Here is a 21,860-nt window from a genome sequence, read left to right as displayed (position 1 = left end):
TACTGAGAGGTGGATGGAATTAGACGTGTTTCAACTCCTTTACCTCCTGCCTACCTTACCTAGCTGCTGCTCGTGTGCTATGACACTTTGCAAGCGGATACGTTTCCTCCCAGGCACTCACTCCATCATCTAAACAGTAATGTGCTCGCTTGATTCATCAAGTACAAACTGCTCTTAAAGGCAACGAAAAGAGATTGGTTGATACATCCCAATTCCTCTGGCGCTTTAGCTCGTGCAAAGAACTACAGAAGGCATAAGAGTTAAGAATCTCACATTATTTAGTCATCGGGGTAACACAACCTAAATCAAAAACCTGCCTACAGATACAATCGACGAAGATGTGATGTTACAGTTCCCAATTAAAAAAAAAAAAAAAAAATACATTGCATCAGGAAGCAGCTCATTTATTTTATGTCTGTGGACATCCAGCTCACATTCACACACTGACATTAATTACACATTCATCCAGAAGATCTGGTGCTCACTTTACACACTCACTGCTGATTGGCTGGCACGCTTTGACTCCTTGACCACTCAGAGCCCTGATTACAGTCACAATCCCTGGGCCACAGGTCAATGATTAAGCCAATACAGTGTTTTTTTTTTTTTAAAGTAGCCTTTTCTTCTGAAATATAACATTAAAAAACAAAAATACAATAACATTATTCAGTTTAATAAGCTACAAGATCGGGATGTCACAGGAGAAATTCAACGTATCAGCAGGAATTCTGGGAGATAACCTCTATTACATCAGCGTTGCATCTTTAATATCAATCCCGCACGTCCTTCAGGATCTACACAAAATAAAGGGCTCTTGCATTATAAGGTGTGATTGGGTCATACATTATCTAACAAAATATGAAAATTTATAGAAAGGGTGAAAACAAAAAAATCATTCAGCAAAAGGTAAAGATATCAAAAAGGGGAAGGGGGGGAAGAAAGAAAGAAAAAAAATTAGCCTCCTCCCAGTTATTTGTCAGTTTGGAGGCCAAATTCCAGCTGGAAGAAATTGCACTTGTGCAGCTGAAGGGGTGTCTGTGAGGGCATGGCCACTCCATCAGCAGGGCGGAGTTTATTTTTTGCGGGCGTGCTTGTATTTGTCCACGTAGGCCTTCACCAGGTTGGCCACTTTACTGGAATCCACCTCGCCACTTTTACTGTGACAAACCTGTGAGGGCGGGAAACAAAGCGCACACATGAACGCGTCATTAGATTTGTGTGAACACAACATCACACATTCTAAAGATGAAGTTTAGTATCAAGCATCGTTGATCGACTATTGATGACTGATATATACAAATTAACACCATAATAAACGCATTTGTCATGCAAAGTGTTTGAATTTAAGATTGTTGTGTTGGCCCGGTGTTCAGGTCGCCCAGTAAGCAGGTTTCTTGTAATAACACCAACGTGTTACTGAACATGATGGTGCATCTGCTCAGGCTACGGCACTGCTTACGTCAGGAACAAGACCCTCACTCACAATTAATTTAGAACAGCTCAGTGCAGTGCGGCACTGGCTAAACAGAAGGTGGCTAAGGTAAGTCGGGTCAGCTTATGACAACATTTCTTCATATTTACCAACAAATCACGTGTACCTCCGCTGGGATTCTCTCCATGATACCAGACACATGGAATTTTATTTTTTCCTATTCCATGGCGAGAAGAACTTGGTTACTTTAAGATTTTTTTTAGCTTTCCCCTATAGGCTTACACTGTATAGCCATTTAGCCCTCTAGTGTTCCAGCTCAACACTGTACCTATTGTAACTATTTTTCTCTCATGTGATAAGTTAAATCTAAAAACATTCAAAAATAGGGGAGGTGATGGTCTAGTGGTTAAGGTGTTGGGCTTGAGACCAAAAGATCCTCAGTTCAAATCCCCGCCTGACTGGAAAATCACTGAGGACCCTTGGGCAAGGTCTTTAATCCCCTATTGCTCCCGGTGTGTAGTGAGTGCCTTGTATCAGGGCACTCACTACACACCGGAAGCGCCCCGATATCGGGGTGAATGTAAGGCATTATTGCAAAAGCGCTTTGAGCGTCTGATGCAGATGGAAAAGTGCTATAGACAGGATAAAAGCTGAAATGTATTAATAGTAAAATGTTACTTTACATGTAAAATAAATAAAAAATATTTTTGACTTGGGCTGGCTGACTTTGAGATGTTCCAGGTTACACTGGCTCAAATGTCATAAAGAATGCCTCTGATGCTCCCAGTTCAGTCCATGCTTGGTCAGGAGCTTCCATGAACCCAACCACTGGGCCAATAAAACAACATTTCTAAACGAAAGCATACTGACTTTTTTCTTTCCCACTGTACCTTCTCTACTGCTTTGCGTACGATCTCCTTGTACTCCTCCTTCGTGATTTCCTTGTTTTGGTAAAAGGGTTTGATGGCTGTCTTCACTTCATTTATAGCTTTTTCTTGAATCTGTTGTTTCTGCAGCAGGGAGGAAAAAAAAAATCCCATAGGGTCACTCCATGTCAACGTAATGAAAAAAAAAAAAAGTTGAAAGTGATGGAGGCTGAAACAGACAAAGGTTAGTGACCTTTTCTTTTTTGGAGCTGTCAGCTTGAGCCTTGTTGTGATGCCCTGTCTGGGTCGTAGATGACGGCAGCGCCTGGGTCACTGCTGGGTGACCCTGATTCACCACAGCTACCACAGCTCTGGGTGGTGCAGGAGGCGGCGGGGGCTTCACAAAACTCACCACATTGCTGACCACCTGAGATAAAGAACAGAATGGAATTAACACACGAAGAGTGGGAAGGTTTGTGGGGCATACCGCTCTTCACACCGCTACGCTAACAGGCATGAAAAGTTTAGTTTCTGTTTTAATACAGTACGTCGGTAGTCAAATACACTATGTTGACGTAACAACAGCCGTTATAAATAATGGTACATTCCATACTTGAAAATCAGGTAATTCCTAAAAAAAATTCCATTCTACCTGCAAAGTGTTTGTCTCCGTTCTGTGCACTTCACATCCTAAACCAGAGATGCGTGGTTGCCTGACATCCCACAGCTCAACATAGACAGACAGAGATCTGAATGTGCCGTACCTGTGTCGTGGGGCCGTCAGGTTGTGCCGCCGCCGTCTGGCTGCCTTGCTGCATGGGTGGGGGTGGCGGCGGAGGAGGTGGGAGAGCCTGCGCGCTGACAGCGGGCACTTGAAGCAGTGGCACAGCAGGGTGAAGGTGCACAGGGACCTGAGGAGGTATGGCGTACGGTGCTGCGGGCTGCAACGTGACAGGAAGGGCTGCTAGTGGCCCCGGCATGGGGTAGTGATGAAGAACATTCAGCTGAGGAGGAGGAGGGGGAGGCGGAGGAGGCGGCGGTGGCATCATGTTCATCACAGGCACCGGCGCATTACCCGGGACAGCCTGAGAAGCAGGAGGGGGCTCGTTCTGAGGGGGATCTGCAAAAATAAATAAGTGAGGGGACAAAAAACTGCATTACATCATGAAAGCAAAGTTACATTTGTACCCCCTGGCCCCACTTTTTTTTGTTAGCATAGCATTTTATTTCTTTATGCTGAAATCCATTGGTGTTTGTTGATGCAGACAGAATGTCTACTTCTCCGTAATTCTGCCATGGCTGAAACTCATTGTGCAGCACAGACAACACGCTGTGGTGAGTCTACGTGCATGCACGCCACTGTCAAAAAAACAACAACACTGCACCATTCGATTACCCATAATCCTTTTCTCTGCCTCATCCAAAAGCGACAGTGATGTGTGTCCATGAGGTACTTCACAAAACAAGCATGTAGACTCACCTTTAGACTCAAATAAGTGTTCTCTCTATCAACAAATACTGTCTATAACTAATCCGACAATAAAAGTATCAAAATCCATTAAAGAACTTGTACTTGTTGCTGGGATTGAAGCCTATATTAAAGGCCTCAGACACACAAACACCGAGGCTTATTTGGGGGTTAAATGATGCAAGTGGCATCCTGAACATCTGTGTACTGCAGGGTTAATTTATTATGACACGTTTGAAACAGTTTACCACTCCAGGCACAGCCACACGTGCAGCAGTAATACACATCTACCTCTGAGGGGAATTTGTATTTTAACATCACCAAATGTAGCACAGCTAACAGGCTGCACACCGCATGTAGACATGAAACAGCTCCTCGACACTCCACTCACATGATCAGCGGTAAAAAGTAATCGACCACGACAAAGCAAATAAATGTTGATGACTGATCTGTAGGCAGAGATCTTACAGCCATGAGGTTTTTTATTTAGTCTGACACGTGCTCATAGCTGTCAGATAGAGAACTGGCTGATCAATTACTTTTAAACTATTTCAGTGGCAGCACTTTTCTGATAAGTACCCCCCCCCCCCCCCCAGTCCTGCATTCTGACCTGCTGCTGGCTGCTCCTCTTCCTGTCGGTTCCACCCGCCTGATCCTCCTCTCTGTCTTCTGGAGTAATAATCCTGAACATCTGCAGGTAGCGTCCTCCGAACGGCCCAGCTGGATGCCGACGACCAGCCTGACCGATCCACCATAGGCTCGCTTGATTCATAGTCTTTCCGCCGACCTCCAGCACGGTTTTCGTTGAACCGACTGTACGCATCATTCCCTGAACTGTTTCCTGTACCTGAGAAGTTGTTTCGGGGATGCCAGCGGTTTTCACCCATGTCCTCCTGCTGGTTGTAGAAGGAACAGTTGTTATTGCCTCGTCCACGTCCAAATCCACCACAGCCCCTCGAGTCTGGCCTGTCCCCCCCACTGTTGCGGTGGTCCTCCCACCATGAAGTGCCACTAAAGCCAGAGTCACGGTTCCTCCCCTCATTGTCACTACGAGTCTTTTCTGTAACCCAGTCAGGATTTTCTGACCAGCCCTGTCGGTCAGGAGAGGGTTCTCTGAATGCACCATTATCAAAGCGGCTAGCGCCTCCACGAAATCTCCGTGCCTCCCCACCGGACCCTCCACCGCGCGCAGACCTCCACCTGTCCTGACGGTCTGTCCATTGGGGAGAATCATCTCTGGAAGCTGGCCATTCAGGGCTGGGTCCTCGCCTGTAGGACCTTGTTCTGGACCGAGATCTTGATCGAGACCTGGATCTAGAGCGACTCCTGGATCGCCATCTCCTCCTATCCCGACTACGATCTCTCCTGGAATAGTCCTGCTCCCCATTTCGCTCTCTGTCCCTTTCTCTGCTGCGAGCGCGGGAAGAGTGACTAGACAATGAGTTACTGTCACACTCTCTAGACCGTGAGCGTGAGTGCCTGGAAAGATTCCGCCTAGAGTCTCTCTTGGGTGACCAAGTGGATGTTGGGGAGTGGAAACGGGAGCATCGCTGCCTGTCGTTTTTACTTTCTTGTCTCTTTTCGCTCTGCTGCTGGTTGCTGATCTTCTCTTCCTTGGTGTCTTGTCCTGTGGAAGCAGAAGGGGCCACAGCAGCGCCCTCTCTTGGGAATTCTACAATAACATCATTACCATGCTCACTGATAGGTGAGCTGCAGTCCATGGGAACAACATTAGTGTCATCGTTGGATAGACTGCTCTCCTCAGTTCCTTGCACAGACTTTCCCTTTACTGGATGCTCTTGTAATCCAAACGTTTTTGTCATAATTTCCTCAGACGTTTCCACTTCTGGGACAGGTACATTTTCCACAGACGCTCCAGCAGAGACAGGACTAGGCTTTAGTAACCCCTGACATGATTCTGTCTTTGTGTCAGTTGATGATTCTTCAGCGTTAACTTCTTGGGGCTCTGCACCAATGTCCATTTCGTGTTCTTGCTCTTTCTCCTCTTCACACTGGGGAAAACTGAGGTTCTCAGATGGCACATTTTGAGAGACCGATGGTGATTGTGACGTGCTTTCCTCAATGTTGTTTTCTCTTGGACAAGTGGGGCTAGTTGGCGGTTCCTCCTCTGTTTTACTCTCATCATGTTCAGAGCATGAACCTGAGCTTTGAGGAGCCAACTCTGAGCACGAGGACGGAAAGTTTTCTCCCTCGTCTGGTTTCTGTCTCTCTTCATGTTCATCAGATTGCCCCTGAGTATCCTCACTGTCTTGCCCCACATCATTATTGAGTTTTAACTCCACTTGCTCTTCAGGACAGATGCGTCCATCCTGAACAGCATTAAGACTCTCTTCAGCATCCGACTGTTGCAGCTCAGCATTGTTTGTATGCTCCTTTACAGGTTTGTCTCCTTCCTCATCCTGAACTGCATTAAGTCCCCCTTCAGCATTCGACTGTTGCAGTGCCGCGTCGTCTGTATGTTCTTTTTGGTCGACCTCCTCATTCTTCTCTGTGTGGTCATCCTCATCGCCTTCATCACCCTCCTCCACCTCAGACAGCGCTGGGCTGCTGACTGTTTGAGGAGAGCATTTCTTCCTGGCTGTCCTTTTCCGCTTCCCACTAGCTTTTCGATTTGTTACCCGTTTCCCCTTCCTCTTGGTAGGTACCTGAGGAGCCTTGTCTGGTTTGGCAGACTGGCTGGCAGAGGAGTCGGAGTCTGAAGAAATGGACTGAGGTGCTGGCGACGGGTCAGATGCAGAAGAGTCTTCCTGGCTTTTACTGTTGCGCGTGGATCGCCGTGATGGCACGGATTCCTTCTCTTTGGTGGGAGCTTTGGAGGTTGAAGCTCGGCCGCCTCTTTTCTCTCCAGATTTCGGAGAAGTAATGGCGCAGACAACACCCTGAAACACTGGAGGATAGAACGAAAGTGAGCATTTGCAGAATCAATCAGAAATTTCTTCAAATTCTTAGATTTGTTTCATTCAGGAGAGTGTCTATGAACATTTTATGTCGGCAGTAAATGAGTCTAGATGATACATTTCACGACAAAAAAAAAAAAAAAGTCAAGCAAGAGTCGAAGCCTGATTCTTTTTTGGAATACAGCAAAGTTTACATCTGCACCAGTTTCTTAAAGGCTGAACACAATTTCAAATTGATGCTTCATTGTAATCCTTTACATGTTCGAATAAGATTCAAAGAAGAAGAAGCCATTTCTACAACCCCTGGCAAAAATTATGGAATCACCGGCCTCGGAGGATGTTCATTCAGTTGTTTAATTTTGTAGAAAAAAAGCAGATCACAGACATGACACAAAACTAAAGTCATTTCAAATGGCAACTTTCTGGCTTTAAGAAACACTATAAGAAATCAAGAAAAAAGATTGTGGCAGTCAGTAACGGTTACTTTTTTAGACCAAGCAGAGGAAAAAAATATGGACTCACTCAATTCTGAGGAATAAATTATGGAATCACCCTGTAAATTTCCATCCCCAAAACTAACACCTGCATCAAATCACATCTGCTCGTTGACATTAACCCTATGTCATGAAATTGACCCTATGTGTCTTTTTGCAAGGAATGTTTTCACAGTTTTTGCTCTATGGCAGACCTGGGCAAACTGTGGCCCGGGGGCCACATGCGGCCCTTTGCATGTCTCTGTCTGGCCCTCATGAGGTCTGTGATTATTATTACATATAGTAAAAATGTCAAGCTTGTGTGTTGCAAATCATAAGAGAGGTTTATTTTGGTATATTTACATATTATTACAATAATAAAAATGACCTATAAAAGCTATTAAATAGGTAATTTTTTGTAAAATTTGTAATGGGAGACAGCTGAGTTATCAATGGTGTGGCCCTTGGACATAATTCAGGTTCCCTATGTGGCCCCTTGTAAAAATTAATTGCCCACCCCTGCTCTATGGCAAGATGCATTATCATCTTGAAAAATGATATCATCCCCAAACATCCTTTCAATTGATGGGATAAGAAAAGTGTCCAAAATATCCACGTAAACTTGTGCATTTATTGATGATGTAATGACAGCCATCTCCCCAGTGCCTTTACCTGACATGCAGCCCCATATCATCAATGACTGTGGAAATTTACATGTTCCCTTCAAGCAGTCATCTTTATAAATCTCATTGGAACGGCACCAAACAAATGTTCCAGCATCATCACCTTGCCCAATGCAGATTCGAGATTCATCACTGAATATGACTTTCATCCAGTCATCCACAGTCCACAATTGCTTTTCCTTAGCCCATTGTAACCTTGTTTTTTTCTGTTTAGGTGTTAATGATGGCTTTCGTTTAGCTTTTCTGTATGTAAATCCCATTTCCTTTAGGCGGTTTCTTACAGTTCAGTCACAGACGTTGACTCCAGTTTCCTCCCATTCGTTCCTCATTTGTTTTGTTGTGCATTTTCGATTTTTGAGACATATTGCTTTAAGTTTTCTGTCTTTGGTCCAGTTTAGACACAGCTGACTGTGAACAACCAACATCTTTTGCAACATTGCGTGATGATTTACCCTCTTTTAAGAGTTTGATAATCCTCTCCTTTGTTTCAACTGACATCTCGTGTTGGAGCCATGATTCATGTCAGTCCACTTGGTGCAACAGCTCTCCAAGGTGTGATCACTCCTTTTTAGAGGCAGACTAACAAGGAGATGTGATTTGATGCAGGTGTTAGTTTTGGGGATGGAAATTTACAGGGTGATTCCATAATTTATTCCTCAGAATTGAGTGAGTCCATATTTTTTTCCTCTGCTTGGTCTAAAAAAGTAACCGTTACTGACTGCCACAATCTTTTTTTCTTGATTTCTTATAGTGTTTCTTAAAGCCAGAAAGTTGCCATTTGAAATGACTTTAGTTTTGTGTCATGTCTGTGATCTGCTTTTTTTCTACAAAATTAAACAACTGAATGAACATCCTCCGAGGCCGGTGATTCCATAATTTTTGCCAGGGGTTGTAGTATTCTATTATCAGCTGCTATTATTTGTGCACATTTCAATACAAAAAATTCCATTCATGCGAGGTTCACAATAACCTGGGGAAAAATAAACACTTATTTAAAAAAAAAAAAACAAACCTATTTACTTTTCCAATAAAAGAAAGATGCTTTGGCTAAAATCTGGTGAAATATTTTTTTTACTAAACATCAACATTTTAAATACACACATGATCTACATTTCATATTTTGTGCCATTTGACTCCTCAGAGCAGATTCCAAATCGTAATGTAACAAACTTAAAATGTCTGGCATCAACTCTGCAAAAACTCATCCACAGAAAGAATTTGAAAGACATGACTCACCAGAATGACCACTGTCCAATAGTGAACTGGGGCTGCTGAAGGAAGATGACCACTGTCCAAAAGAAAACTGACTGTAGTTCCAGCTGGAAGGATGGAAACTGTGACAGATAAACACACGAAACATGTTGTGAACAACTTGCAGTCCAGAGAGTCCACTTTGTCCAGATCTGCGGAAGCTTTTTTTTAATGTTGTGGTCGTTTTTCCAGATGTAAGGGTTGGTGTTTGTAAGCAGGTGGGCACGATTAAGGCCAGTGTCCCCGACCGAACGGTCCCCCCTAAAAATTGGTTTGCCTTTTGCATCTGCGCATGCGTCATTAGCCGCGATTCACAGATTAACACCTCGCTTCTGCTTCAAACTGCACTCCAGTCATCATCTATCTCAGCGACAGATATCTGAAGCTTTTATACAACAATCATTTCCACATAAATTCAGCATTATTTCATCATAAAAGGCGACAGAAGCAATCAGAGTGCTGTGGCTACACAAGCTGCTAGCTGATGCGTTCACTGTGCGTCGCTCATTTCCAAGTGTCACGGAATTTTGCAGAGTTTTTGCTTAAAACTGACTTTAGAATGATTTAAGAGGTTTTACCTTTATCATCTGATGGTTAATAATCCCACTAATCCATTTGATTGCTTTGGGTGAAGAGACTCCCTCTCAGACATGCTGCTGTGGTCCGAAATGACGCAGAAGGGCGGACCGATTTTTAGGGGCAGACTGTTCGGTCTGCAATACCGGAGATCTACTTTGTATGACATCTTATAAGCATAAGCACCTTTTCCAGCTGTCCAGACAGCTTATTACGCAAACATTTCCTAGCCACTGGACTGGGCTAAGGCTCGAGTGTCAATTCTCATCCAAAGTGTGTTTGGATATCCAAGTTGCAGGAAGCACAGACGCTAACAAAAGCATTTAAGAGGCGACGTGGGAAATCAATACCTTGAGGTGCCACTGGCAGAGACGGGAAGAGCGGGACAAAGCCACGGACAATCTTGACATTGAGATGTGCGACGTTTGAGGTCGGTTCCATATGATATATGTTCTGCCAACCAAACAGGCTCTGCACTGCAAAGGAATAAAAACAGCACATGGCTAGCAGTCCATTAAAGAAGCACTTTTTTTTAACAATTTACCCATTCATTTAAATATAAAAATATTTAATTATACATGAGATAGCATTTAGTAGTGGACACAGGATTTTTTTTCCCCCCTCTTACTTTAAAAACAGTAAGGTATGAACTAGAGCCTCATGAATTAATTTAAAACTCGCCGCAATTATTGAAAATATCACTTCAACTGTGATAAGGTATGGTCTCATATTTCTGTCTCTCTTGAAAAGGAATCTGCATTTTAACAATGGGATGCAACCGACTGTAGTGAGGCACAGCGCTGTGTGCCCCCCCCAAGAAGAATTCAGTATTGTACAAACAGCTTTAACACAAATAAAAATACAGATTTGGGTATATGTGGTGTCAGACTAAATCATCAGTAAAAACAAATACGTTCTGTGATGATCACGTAGTTGTTGACATTTGACATAATTCATTACGGAGGAGACCTCGACTTACATGTCCTGTGTTGACATTATTGTTAAGGAGCCAAGAGGAGATGGAAGACACGTGCAGCACTCAGTTCCTCTCACCTGGACACAACACATATTCAACAGAGATCTAATGAAATCTTGTAGCATTTTGGTCTCAAAACACAGAGGTGAAGTACAGTGGTCCCTCGTTTATCGCGGGAGTTACGTTCTAAAAATAGCCCGCGATAGGCGAAATCCGCAAAGTGGCCAGTGTTATTTTTTACAATTATTATAGATGTTTTAAAGCTGTAAAACCCCTCACTACACACTTTATACACTTTTCTCAATCAGGCATGAACATTTTCTCACTTTTCTCTCGTGCGTAAACACTCTCAAAGTTCAAACCTGAGTAGAGAAATAAGACCAACCTGTTTTCAGGCCCAAACATTTGTTTCAGAAATAAAAATAGAACGTTTTCCTATAAATAATTATGATGGCTTTTAGAACTAACGAATTAAATTTTAACTATCAATGTACGAGGTTGGACACATAAGAAATTATTAATAATGACTGACCAGTATTTCACAGTTCCTCTGATCGCGCCTCTTCGTCCTGGCGCCGCTGCGCTGTCACGTCTTTTTCCACTGACTCACACCTCGCTGCAGGTGTGTTTTTCCGAGTGTAGAACACAGTTATGGGTAGTTGTTGCCGCTCTTTTTTCTTCTGGGCGAGAAGATTCTTATAAACAGACACACAGAACACAATGCGCGTGCTCTCCCTTCGCAGTGTCGCGACCGGCTGCTTGATGAGGCCGCGGAACACAATGCACTGTAAAAAAAAAAAGCATGCAAAATTGGACTAAAAAAAAAAAAAATCGCGAAACAGCGAGGTCGCGAAAGGTGAATCGCGTTATAGCAAGGGACCACTGTATATAAAACAAAGTCTTTCAAGTCAAAAAAAAAAAAAAAAAAAAAAAAAGGGAATTAGTCTTTTTCCTAAAATGCAGTCACTGTGTGTTTTGTCCACTTTTAGACTCACGCATCAAGATGTTTGTTTCTATCATTCAATTCAATGAGAGCATCCTTTACTTTGGCATTTAAGGGATGTAAAAGCAGTTGTGATAAACACCACTATCACATTCAGATGGCAACTTTTTAACTGTTAAAAGTCGACCATGAAATTGTTTCTACGCCAACATATACGTATGTAGAGGCACAATCCATTTTTTCCCCCTCAAAAGCACCGTCATGTCTGCTCGGAATAGTAACACTGAACAGTGAGGTGAAACAGAAACGCCGTGTTGCTTCAACCCACTTTTCACAACTAAACTTAGTCATATTATGTTTTGGTGTGTATCAACTGAATCATATTACCTACTTAAAATCTATTAGCTACTGTGCCATACCCATTTTGGGTGCCATACCTGGATAAGTGGGGTGGGCATTGAAAAAACAAAAATAAATATCAGACCTTTTTTATGCTCAAGGAAGATGGATCCTCCTCGTTGCCTGGGGGTAAAAAAGGAAAAAAAAAAAAAAAGAAAAAAAAAAGAATATAGTGTTAGATGACCTCACTTACAAAATGTTACTCATCAACAGTTTATCAGTAAATAAAAACTAAATACATAGATTCTTACATTTCCTCACAAGTCCTTTCGTTTTGGGAACTGTTGTCCTCTCCACCTTCTGCCATTTCAATCTTCTCTCATTCTTACTTCTGAAAAATATCAAACTTAGTTTACCTAAACTTTCGTATAATGTTTAACCATGCACTTTGAAGTAAAATATGAGATATTCTGCAACCTATGTGAACATTTTTTCTATGTAATGAGACAAATGTCACTTTGGCAAACTAAGGTTACAGTGAAGCTGTGGCACCTCAAAATTCTTCTACCCATTTTTTTCAACTGTCAAAGAAGTGCTTGCCAACAGGATATTGCACAACACATCTACATTAGCCATCTTGAAACCATTCAATAATTTGTAACTACAGCAAAATGATGCCTTGTAGAATAACCCCAAGTCCACACGGGAATTCCAAATTGTTTTAAACAAATTTTATAGAAGCAGCTCTTTCTAATTATACCCTGAATGTTGGTGTGGTTTTGGAAAAGAAAGCGAGATTCCTACATCTTTATGATCCGATAAAATACCAACACTTACTTGACACAGCGCTTCTTTTCAGGGTTTCTGCAGCAGCAGTTCTCAGTGTGAAGTCGGACCGCTCGCCTCCTCACAGGAACCTTAAAACATCAACCAAAGGTTTTGAAGGACTAAAACAACACTGTGCTAAAACACGTCTGAAGATTCTCATAGTTAGAGACATTCAAATATAAATTTTATAGGGACTGGACTATGTATATGTAGCCCTGACTTTGATTACCTGTCATGCTAAGACACTATCTGCACTGTCCCAGTCTGCCCAGCAATAAATGTGCGCATAATAACATGTCTCAGTGACATTCAGAGAAGTCACATTTTGTTTTTTAAATATTAGCCTCCACTGGGTGGCAGCATTACATTTAATGCACAAAAACCCACAGAACTTTAAACAAGATCCCCCACCTGCAGTGAAAGAATAAACATCCCATCACTCACACACACACACACACACTTCTAGAACTCCACTGCAGGTGACGCACTTACAACCTACTTACGTCTCTGAAAAACTGACTTCTCTCATGTGCCACAATCATCAAGGTGAGCACACACAGAGGTGTCACTGCTAACAATGTTTTAACATAACTAAGATTACACAAAAAAGTGAACTTGTCCTTATCAAAGGCAACATGGTTTGCATTCAACAAGAGAAAACACTGGGTGTTTGTTGTGACCTACATCAACATCATACAGTTAAACAAATCACTTTTCTATTAAGTGCAGTGGTGCACTTAGTTGAGTGTATGGCATATCTTCAGTTAATGCAGATTGGTGAATTGCACTTACCTGTACACAGCCAAGAATTCTGTCCCATTTGTAAACGTTGCTGAAAGGTCTTCTGTCCACTGGGCAGGAAGGAACCATCTGTGATTTAAAGTTAAACAGGCATCTACAACATATACTGTAGTACCAAGTACACAAGTTATGTTAATGCCATTGAAACAGAATTTCTGTTGCACAGTAAACGCCTCAAACATTTCCACACCAACAAGGGAAAAAATTATATAATGAAGGTGAGCAATTTTTTTTTATTCCTATCAAGCCTTAAAACTAACAGTATTTCAAATACCTTCAACTTGTGTTATGTAACTGCTTTTATAGATCTCAGTGTTTAACCATAACCGTGTCATTACATAATTTCATGTAACAGCATGACAATAACCTCTGCCCACGTGAGGAGGCATCCGAGACAGAAGACATGGCAGCAGCTGTCAGGCATGGCCAGTTCACCGCTGAGGACACACAGACAGATTGGACACTTCTCTGCATCATCAGTATCCATCCCATCAGGCAGAGCCTGGCCCCCTACAGACACAGCACCGTGTCAAGTTTTTGGGTTTTAAATTCAGATATATTTTCTAACTTGACATCCAAAAATAGCATCTATGACAGATGCTATTTTTCATTCAACATTCAATATTTTTACATTAAACAAAAATATAAAATATAATAGAATATTCTGCATCATTACTTTGCATCTACTATCACAAATACTTAGCTAAATCTGAACACGTAACAGGACCGACTGGAGATGCATGTTTTTTCAGGGCAATTTGTCAAAGTTCTGAGATATGCAACATAAGTTCAACAAAATGTCTATGGTATAAATTTTGCTCAGGACAATCTATAGATGCACAGTTATAGGCTGATGTGACTTTGGAAGGAGAGAAGGGGATTGAACACAATAGGACTCTTAATAATTTGCCTTATTTAATCAATTAATAAGGGATATTCAAGTCTGCATTGTCAAACGTATGAATGGACCTAGCTATTGTAAATAGGAGATAAAAACTGAAGGATGTACAAACACACACAAGCTGGACAGTTCTGCTGTAAACCAAAACAAAACCTCTCACTGTCCAACCAGCAGTTCAGCCGCTTGTCCAGCAGGTAAACTCTCCACTCTGGGAAATGTAGACACACAATGTTCATCACAGTTCTGTGCAACAATCTTACCACTTCCAGCTCCGGTCATGTCTGACCCCAAGCTGCCCTGATCCCCACTGTAACAAAAAGCACAAGGTGAGAATGACACTGACTGACTTGTTTATGTATTCCACATTTTACCCACAGAAACCCATAAACATTCAATGCGGCAAAATGTTCAACATAAACTTTTCACAAAACAAACAGTAAATAGGCTGCATCTGCATTATTCCATGTCAGATCACTGAATGTACAGACATCTTTGAGAATTTTATATAAATCTTTATGGGATAACTGGGATTCATGAGGAACACAGAGAACGCTCGTATTGTTGATCATGTCTTATTAGTGAGATACACGCTAATGACGTTTTATAGAATTAGAGCACCCCTGCAACTTTAAATGTCCATATCTTGGAAGATATAGCGGCTACAGAAGGCGGTTCTTGGTGTCTTTTGAAAGCGCTTTTCAAGCTCTGCACCACCATTTCATATTCAAGTCAACGTTAGCTTATGTCCTCAATAAGATCCCTTGAACAGTTTGTGATGGCCACTGTAACAGCCTCTGAGCTATGGGCAAATATATGCATCATGCTCACTTGACATATCAGCACAAGTAACGTGTTTGCACTGTTGCATTATGATTTGGGGGAAGACTTCATGAATTTAGAGGGTAAAACTGACTGTTTACACTTGTATAACTGGAACATATATGTCTCAATTATTATGTGTAGTAAGTATTGAAGTTATAATTCCAGCATCATCTCACTAGAACAAGGGGAGCAGAGAGGAAGGACTGGGCAAGCCAGGTTTTGGTGATTCAATGCCACTAGGGCTGCAACAAACAATTATTTGGATCATTGATGAATCTGATGGGGTTTCGACACGATTAATCGGATTAGCGGGGAATTTTTAAAAAATGTGCCAGGGAAACAATTTTTCTCTCCTTCCATCACTTTATTTAACAACAGAACATTATTTGAAAATTTAAAATACTTGAAAATCAACAAATCGTCAAATGTCCCTTGGCTGTTGAAATATAAAATAATAAAGAATAAAACAGTTTATAATAAAGAACAAAAATAATTATTTCAAATGGCAAGTGCTGAGTTGCCATAAAACAACATTGAAACATATAAATGTTATAAAATATATGGTGAAAAAAGAGGTATTTTTGTTGCTGCAAATGAGCAATTAGCATAACCAGTTAACCATAAAACCTAAATCAAAAACTGTAGCCTGACTCATATGTGCAACATTCTCTGTATAACTTGTAAACTATGTAGTAATTTCACAATGACACATGTGACTCTTTCTCTAAAATTGTACTGTAGCATTATTAGTTATTATTACTATATAAATAAAAATAAATAAAAAATTATAATTTGTAATACATTTGACTCTTTTACGACAACAAACGCTGAGCTATTAATTATTATACAGAAAACAAATGCACAAACATGCTGAAATGCCAGAAGCTTAATGCTAACTTTAACATTGAAAACGCCATAGACATGCTAATGTGTTAGCATCTGCATTAGCATAAAATACATCTATCAACTGTTTCAGAAGACCATAACAGGTCAGTTTAACATAAAAAATGTAAATATTCCTCACAGACATATGCTCTTTAGGGTTTTAGTGGGGAAAAATTAAGATAAAGCAAAATAAAACAAATGAAACCAACGAAGCAGCAGCTCGAAGCACTCCTTCATTGGTTCAACATTCAAAGCAAAGCTTGGTTGAATATATGGAAGAAACGAAACATTTGTGGTAAAACAAAGTTATTTAGTAACTAATCAATGACTAAATTAGTTGACAACTATTTTAATAATCGATTTTAATCGATTAACTCGATTAGTTGTTTCAGCTCTAAATGCCACCATCACCTCTTCTGTACTGCAAGTGTCAGGCAGTAGTACACATGTAGCCATGTCACTCTCCACTGCTTCTGGACTTAGCTTTACCCAGGTGTTTATGGTACTGGGTGCAAATCATCATCTGCACTCTCTTTAGTTCAAGGCTTGGAAACTGTGTGATGAATTTATCATTGACAGCTCTCAAACCACACTTCCTTTGACCCATGAATACTGCTGTAAGAGAAACTCTGTTTTTGCTTTGGCCATCTTGCTGATGTGACTTCACAGCTGGTTATGTTCAGTGTGACGGGACCAAGTCATAGGATAATAAGGAAAGGCCATGGGAATTCCCCAAATGGGATTTCAAATAGAAAGTGAAAGTGCACAGCCTTATAACCTCTAAAGATAAATTTATTTTGACACAAAGTTGAAAATGAAAGTAAAAAAAATGAGCAAGTACCAGCAAAAAGTAGTTAAAATATGTTACTAATGGTGATTTTTTTCAAGTGAGTATTATATGTACAGTGCATCCAGAAAGTATTCATAGTACTTTACTTTTTCCACATTTTATGTTATAGCCTTAATCCAAAATGAAGTAAATTCATTTTTCCCCTCAAAACTCTACTCACAACACCCCATAATGACACAATTTTGCAAAGTTATTAAAAATATAAAGATAAAATCACATACATAATTAATACTTTGTTGATGCACCTGCAAAACACCCACATGCACAACAAGAACAATTTCGGCATTAAGGATCTTGCTGAAACAGAAAAAAAAAGTGATTTTTTTTTTTTTTAATGGCTGCAACTAAATTATTTTGTTGATCATTTCCTTACTCAACTAATCAGTCCTGTGGTCCAGAAAATGCTATCCGGTATTTCCCAAAGCCCAAGATGATGCGTGCAAATGTCTTGTTTTGTCTACAACCCAAAGATATACTGATCACCGTCAGAGAGGTGCAACAAAACTAATAACACCATAAAAATTTACATTTAAGAATCCAAAATTAAGAACTTAAGACACTAAAAAATAACTCTAAATGATCGATTATCAAAACAGTGGGTGATTAACAGTCAATTAATAACTGGTTTATCACAGCAGCTCTTGTGATTTCACTGTTCTATTGTAGAACTTTATCAAGGGTCATCTGGTCACAACAGCTCCCTTCACCTCACTAGAATACAATTCTGTCAACAGTTTGTTCAAACAAACTTTGACACTTCAACAGTTGCACCAGACTCATATTATTGGGACGCTGGTGGGTGGTGCAAGTACAATAGCCATGCTTTACTGTTGCTGCTGTAAGTGGCTATTAGCTTAGGTTGGTTTTCGTTTTTTGAATGGGGGAGTAATTGATGAATATTTGGAGTGGCAGATTACAGTTTACAAACTTCAAAATATATTTGCGTATGAAGCCTGTTAATTACTCCATCAAAGTTAGTTAAACATTGTTTGATTTCATTGGGGTTACGTAAGGTAAGGTCCATTGATTTCTTCCCCCCACTCGGGGTCACCACAGCAGATCAGAGATGGATCTGCATGTTGATTTGGTACGTTTTAGGCCAGATGCCTTTCCTGACGCAACCCCACATTACATGGAGAATGGGCACAGGTGGCCTTGAACCAGGAACCTTCAGTTCTGGAAACAAGCACACAAACCGCTTGCCCACACAAAGGAGAAATTACACATATTATGTCAGCCAAATACTTACACACATACAGTTACAACAATTGTGTCACTAAATCCAACTGTTGGTCACTGGCAACTATGTTGACACCAACCCAAAGACTGGTAACATTTGGAATCAAGACATCTGCACCCAATGTTTCCCGAAGCCTTCATTTTCCATCACCAATCACATGACTTTTACAATGAAATGTCCTCGAGTCTCATGTTCCACACAGCTCTCCATCAATTTTAAGCAGAGATGTCCAACACATGCATACATGTCAACCTATACAGATTGTCCGTAAATTATACAGATTTTTTCCGAGTTTCAGTGTCATACAGACGTACAAATAAAGTCTTACGGATATTCAGGGTTTGGTCTGCAGCGGCTCTGTAATCAGCTGTTTCTGCAGCGTGACTCCACTTTGATGCGTGAACCAAATGAAGCAGTGCTACTAGCTCATTGGTTCTTTGATTCGCTGCTCTTCAGAAATGGCAATTCTGCTTCTTAACACCTCTCAAAGCCATTAAAATATTGTGAGTCACTTTTATGTGGATTAAAGTCACTAACTGGGACTCTTGTCTTGTAGTCAAGAAGCGAGAATCGTCCTCCGTTCTGTTGTCTGCTGTGCTGCTGAATTAATAACTTCAAAACGAATTGCCGCTTTAAATAAAATGACCTCTTTAAAACATTGTATTACAGGCACAAAACTACAATCGACGAAAATGTTTTTTTCTTCCCCAAATGAGACATCCTGCATTCTTTATGAATTAAACTGATGCTGACGTGAAGCACAGCGAGCTGCAAGAGCTCAGCTGTATAGAAAGACATTCATGCCAATAATGTCTGAAAGGAAATGCTTTTGACAAAAACTACAGATTTTGTTTATTCCTATTTATGTCCAGAGATCAAGGATCCACCATGAAGAGTTTATTATGTCCAAAGTTTAAGTATCCAGTGACCAATTTCATATTTATTTACTTTATTCAATTTATTTTTCATGATTTTATTAATGTATTTCCATTAGTGACAGACAGTTCTTGTTTCTGTAAAAAATAACTAAGTTTGACACATTCAGTTTGATAAAATTCAGCTTGATGCATGAATACTAGATCGCTATTGTTTGAAATTCAACTGTGGAGGAAATACGAATGATCCTGACTTTAATGTCACTGTGGCAACTCATAATTAGTGGACAAAAACCCAGCTATGTGACACCGCTATGCGGTTGTGTGTACTGTAATAAAACTGATTTTGGTGCGATTTGGAGGTTATAAGGATTTTGTGTTGATTTTATGGATTTTCGCACTTGGTTATACAGGTGGCCCTTCAAAGGGGTTGACATGTATGCAGATGAATGCTGCTGTAACAAGACTGGAGGTGGCAGAAATCCTGATGTACTCGGATGATGGAACAACAAATTAAACTGACATTAAATACATACAAAAAATAAGTGAAGTGATTCAGAAACCCAAGTAGTCAGCCAGACTTTTCCCCAACAGAAAACATCGTGCCTGCGATTTGAATCTTCTGATTTGAGCTAATCCCATGGCAGTCTAGTTCCTCTCTGACCATTTAAAATATGCACATCTTAAAATGTATATATGTGATATGTAACCACTAGACTCAGGTCTGAGCCCTTGTTTGGGATCAATCAGGTCCTGGGGTTATATAAACACTTTCCATAAACGCTCACGATAAATCTTCATAAGGTTTACCAACTAAACCACGTAACAAAGCTAACCAGCATTATCTAACAAGTTACAAGTTTTAATGACTCAGTCATTTGTTTTATGCAATATTAAGTAATGTAGTTGCTTGAGTTTACAGTCACTTATTGAATTTTGGTGCTAGGGATACTGTATGGCCTACCTACAAATTAGCACCAACACGACCAAACCATTTGCCAAAACACCGGCGAAAATAACTGTTCATTAGTCAGACAGCTTAGAATTGCAGCAGTGAGGGCAAAATTGCATCACACATGAGCAAGTAGAGCGGACTGTAAATCATACGTGAGCTAGGAAAAGAGTATTAGCTTTTAGCCCAAAGCTAACTAGCCGTTAGCTGTTATGAGCAACATCACTTGCTTACGTCGCGTTAGCAGCTAGCTCTGGTTAGCCAGCAGTAGCTGCTACTCACCTTCAAACGCCGCTGCGACTACTTTGCTCGTAGTAAACCGATTTCAACTTCCACGTTTTTGCGAGAAAATGCGGTAGAGTTTCACTAGAGTAATTATTTGTGGGGGTGGGGGGTCTAAAATTGAAGTATAGCTTTCATAAAGTCTCAGCCACATGTCTCGCTGAGAATTGAGCGCGCAGGTGGCGACCCCTGCCGTCCCTTCCCCGCATTACAAATATGTTGGATTCATCTCTCCTGTTATTACAAAAAGAAAGCAATTTTACCTTCTGCATTGAGGCAATTTCTAGACACATAACTGTTTAAATTACACTGACCGTGTATTGTAATAGTTTTGCCTTAGCAGGCTTCAACGTTAAATTTTTTTTAGACATCAGATCAAAAACTCTTCCAAATGTTCCATGCAATATCACAATACCAACTGTATTTCAGCCCATGATCCCAGACCTTACTTAAAACTCGTCAAAGTACTTCTAAAAATAAATTTGGAACACTTCTGTAACCAAGGAGATTGAAATGAGCAAAGTCAAAAGTTCCTGAGTTTATCATGTAACTAATTTTGTCTTTCATATATTAGTCATTTGAATTATATCATTTAGTTGTAAATTAACCAAATGTTCTTCAAGACAGGCTTGTAAGATCCTAAGGCATTTCCAGCCCTAACTGTACCCAATTCTTTCAGCATGTTCTGGGTATATCCCAGTATTTTTTTTCCTACTTAGACACATACTTGTAAATCCTCAGAGGACCCCGGGGGGAATTACCACCTCAACTGGCACCTACAAAAAAGCTTCTTACCTCATTGTTAAAAGAAGATATTGAGCTGATTTTGGAATCTTGCATATGTAAGGTTTCTTTCAATCACTACAAAAAGTACTCATGCATGGGTAAAGGTTGGAATAGAGAGCTTTGCTTTGATGCCCCTACCTGACGCAACTCCACATTACATGGGCAAAGGGCAGGGAAAACCAGGAATAGTCTGCTGTGGGAACAAGCACACCAAGCATTTGGCGACCACGCTGCAAAATCGTTCCCAACTGTGGCTGTACTGTATTACTGCCGACACCAGCCCAATCTGCCTGTAGCTCTTAGTCTCCTTTGTTTTGATATTTCAACTCCTTTACTCCCCAACGCAGAAGGTACACACACACAGACTTGGTCGGCTGCAAATTACCCCAATGCACATTGGAGGGCACATTCCTGGGAAACCGCCAGAATCACATTATCCACAAAACTACATATAATCCTCCATAATAGGCCTTAGCCATAGTTCTCGTCTGAGAATTGCCACTTATGGTGGAGGGGTTTGCGTGCACCACTGGTGAGGCATCAAAACCAGACAGAATCTCCAAATGTACATTCATCTCACATGGGGAAGCGCACTTGGCGATTCCAAGACCCCAACAGAGTATCGCAGTCAACTTGCTTGGAAACCAGGGCCACTTCCTGGAGCCAACAAGGGAGTCATCAAGTTCTTGATGGCTGGATATCTTCATGGGTTA

At 40.9% G+C, this 21,860-nt stretch overlaps 1 protein-coding gene across 2 annotated transcripts; it reads right to left on the bottom strand.

Annotated features, from left to right (window-relative positions):
- Window positions 1-388: 388 nt before the first annotated feature.
- On the bottom strand, window positions 389-20,542 carry scaf11 (SR-related CTD-associated factor 11). Of its 2 annotated transcripts, none has more exons than XM_034163015.1 (15): window positions 20,362-20,542; window positions 14,716-14,762; window positions 13,922-14,064; window positions 13,546-13,623; window positions 12,763-12,842; window positions 12,237-12,316; window positions 12,071-12,108; window positions 10,647-10,720; window positions 10,018-10,143; window positions 9,077-9,174; window positions 4,377-6,674; window positions 3,063-3,418; window positions 2,552-2,725; window positions 2,323-2,445; window positions 389-1,168 (listed from the first exon to the last, which is right to left on the bottom strand). In XM_034163015.1, the coding sequence occupies exons 2-15, from the start codon at window positions 14,732-14,734 to the stop codon at window positions 1,073-1,075; spliced, it is 3,783 nt and encodes a 1,260-aa protein (XP_034018906.1). In that variant the 5' UTR covers window positions 14,735-14,762; window positions 20,362-20,542; the 3' UTR covers window positions 389-1,072. The 2 variants fall into 2 exon arrangements, with proteins under 2 accessions (XP_034018906.1, XP_034018907.1); XM_034163016.1 differs by having other exon boundaries at window positions 2,323-2,442.
- Window positions 20,543-21,860: the final 1,318 nt, after the last annotated feature.

This window comes from Thalassophryne amazonica, chromosome 22, assembly GCF_902500255.1.
Source record: "Thalassophryne amazonica chromosome 22, fThaAma1.1, whole genome shotgun sequence".
Classification (NCBI taxonomy): Eukaryota; Metazoa; Chordata; class Actinopteri; order Batrachoidiformes; family Batrachoididae; genus Thalassophryne; species Thalassophryne amazonica.
The sequence above is the reverse complement of the archived record's forward strand: the minus strand, read 5'-3'. Positions and strand labels throughout refer to the sequence as shown.

Bases quoted from the DNA above. Each gene is read 5' to 3' on its own strand.
- scaf11 (XM_034163015.1), bottom strand. The intron at 12,317-12,762 runs GTAAGTGTTGGT...GATATTTTTCAG, and splicing joins GAAAAGAAGCGCTGTGTCAA to AAGTAAGAATGAGAGAAGAT. The intron at 12,109-12,236 runs GTAAGAATCTAT...TTTTACCCCCAG, and splicing joins GAAAGGACTTGTGAGGAAAT to GCAACGAGGAGGATCCATCT.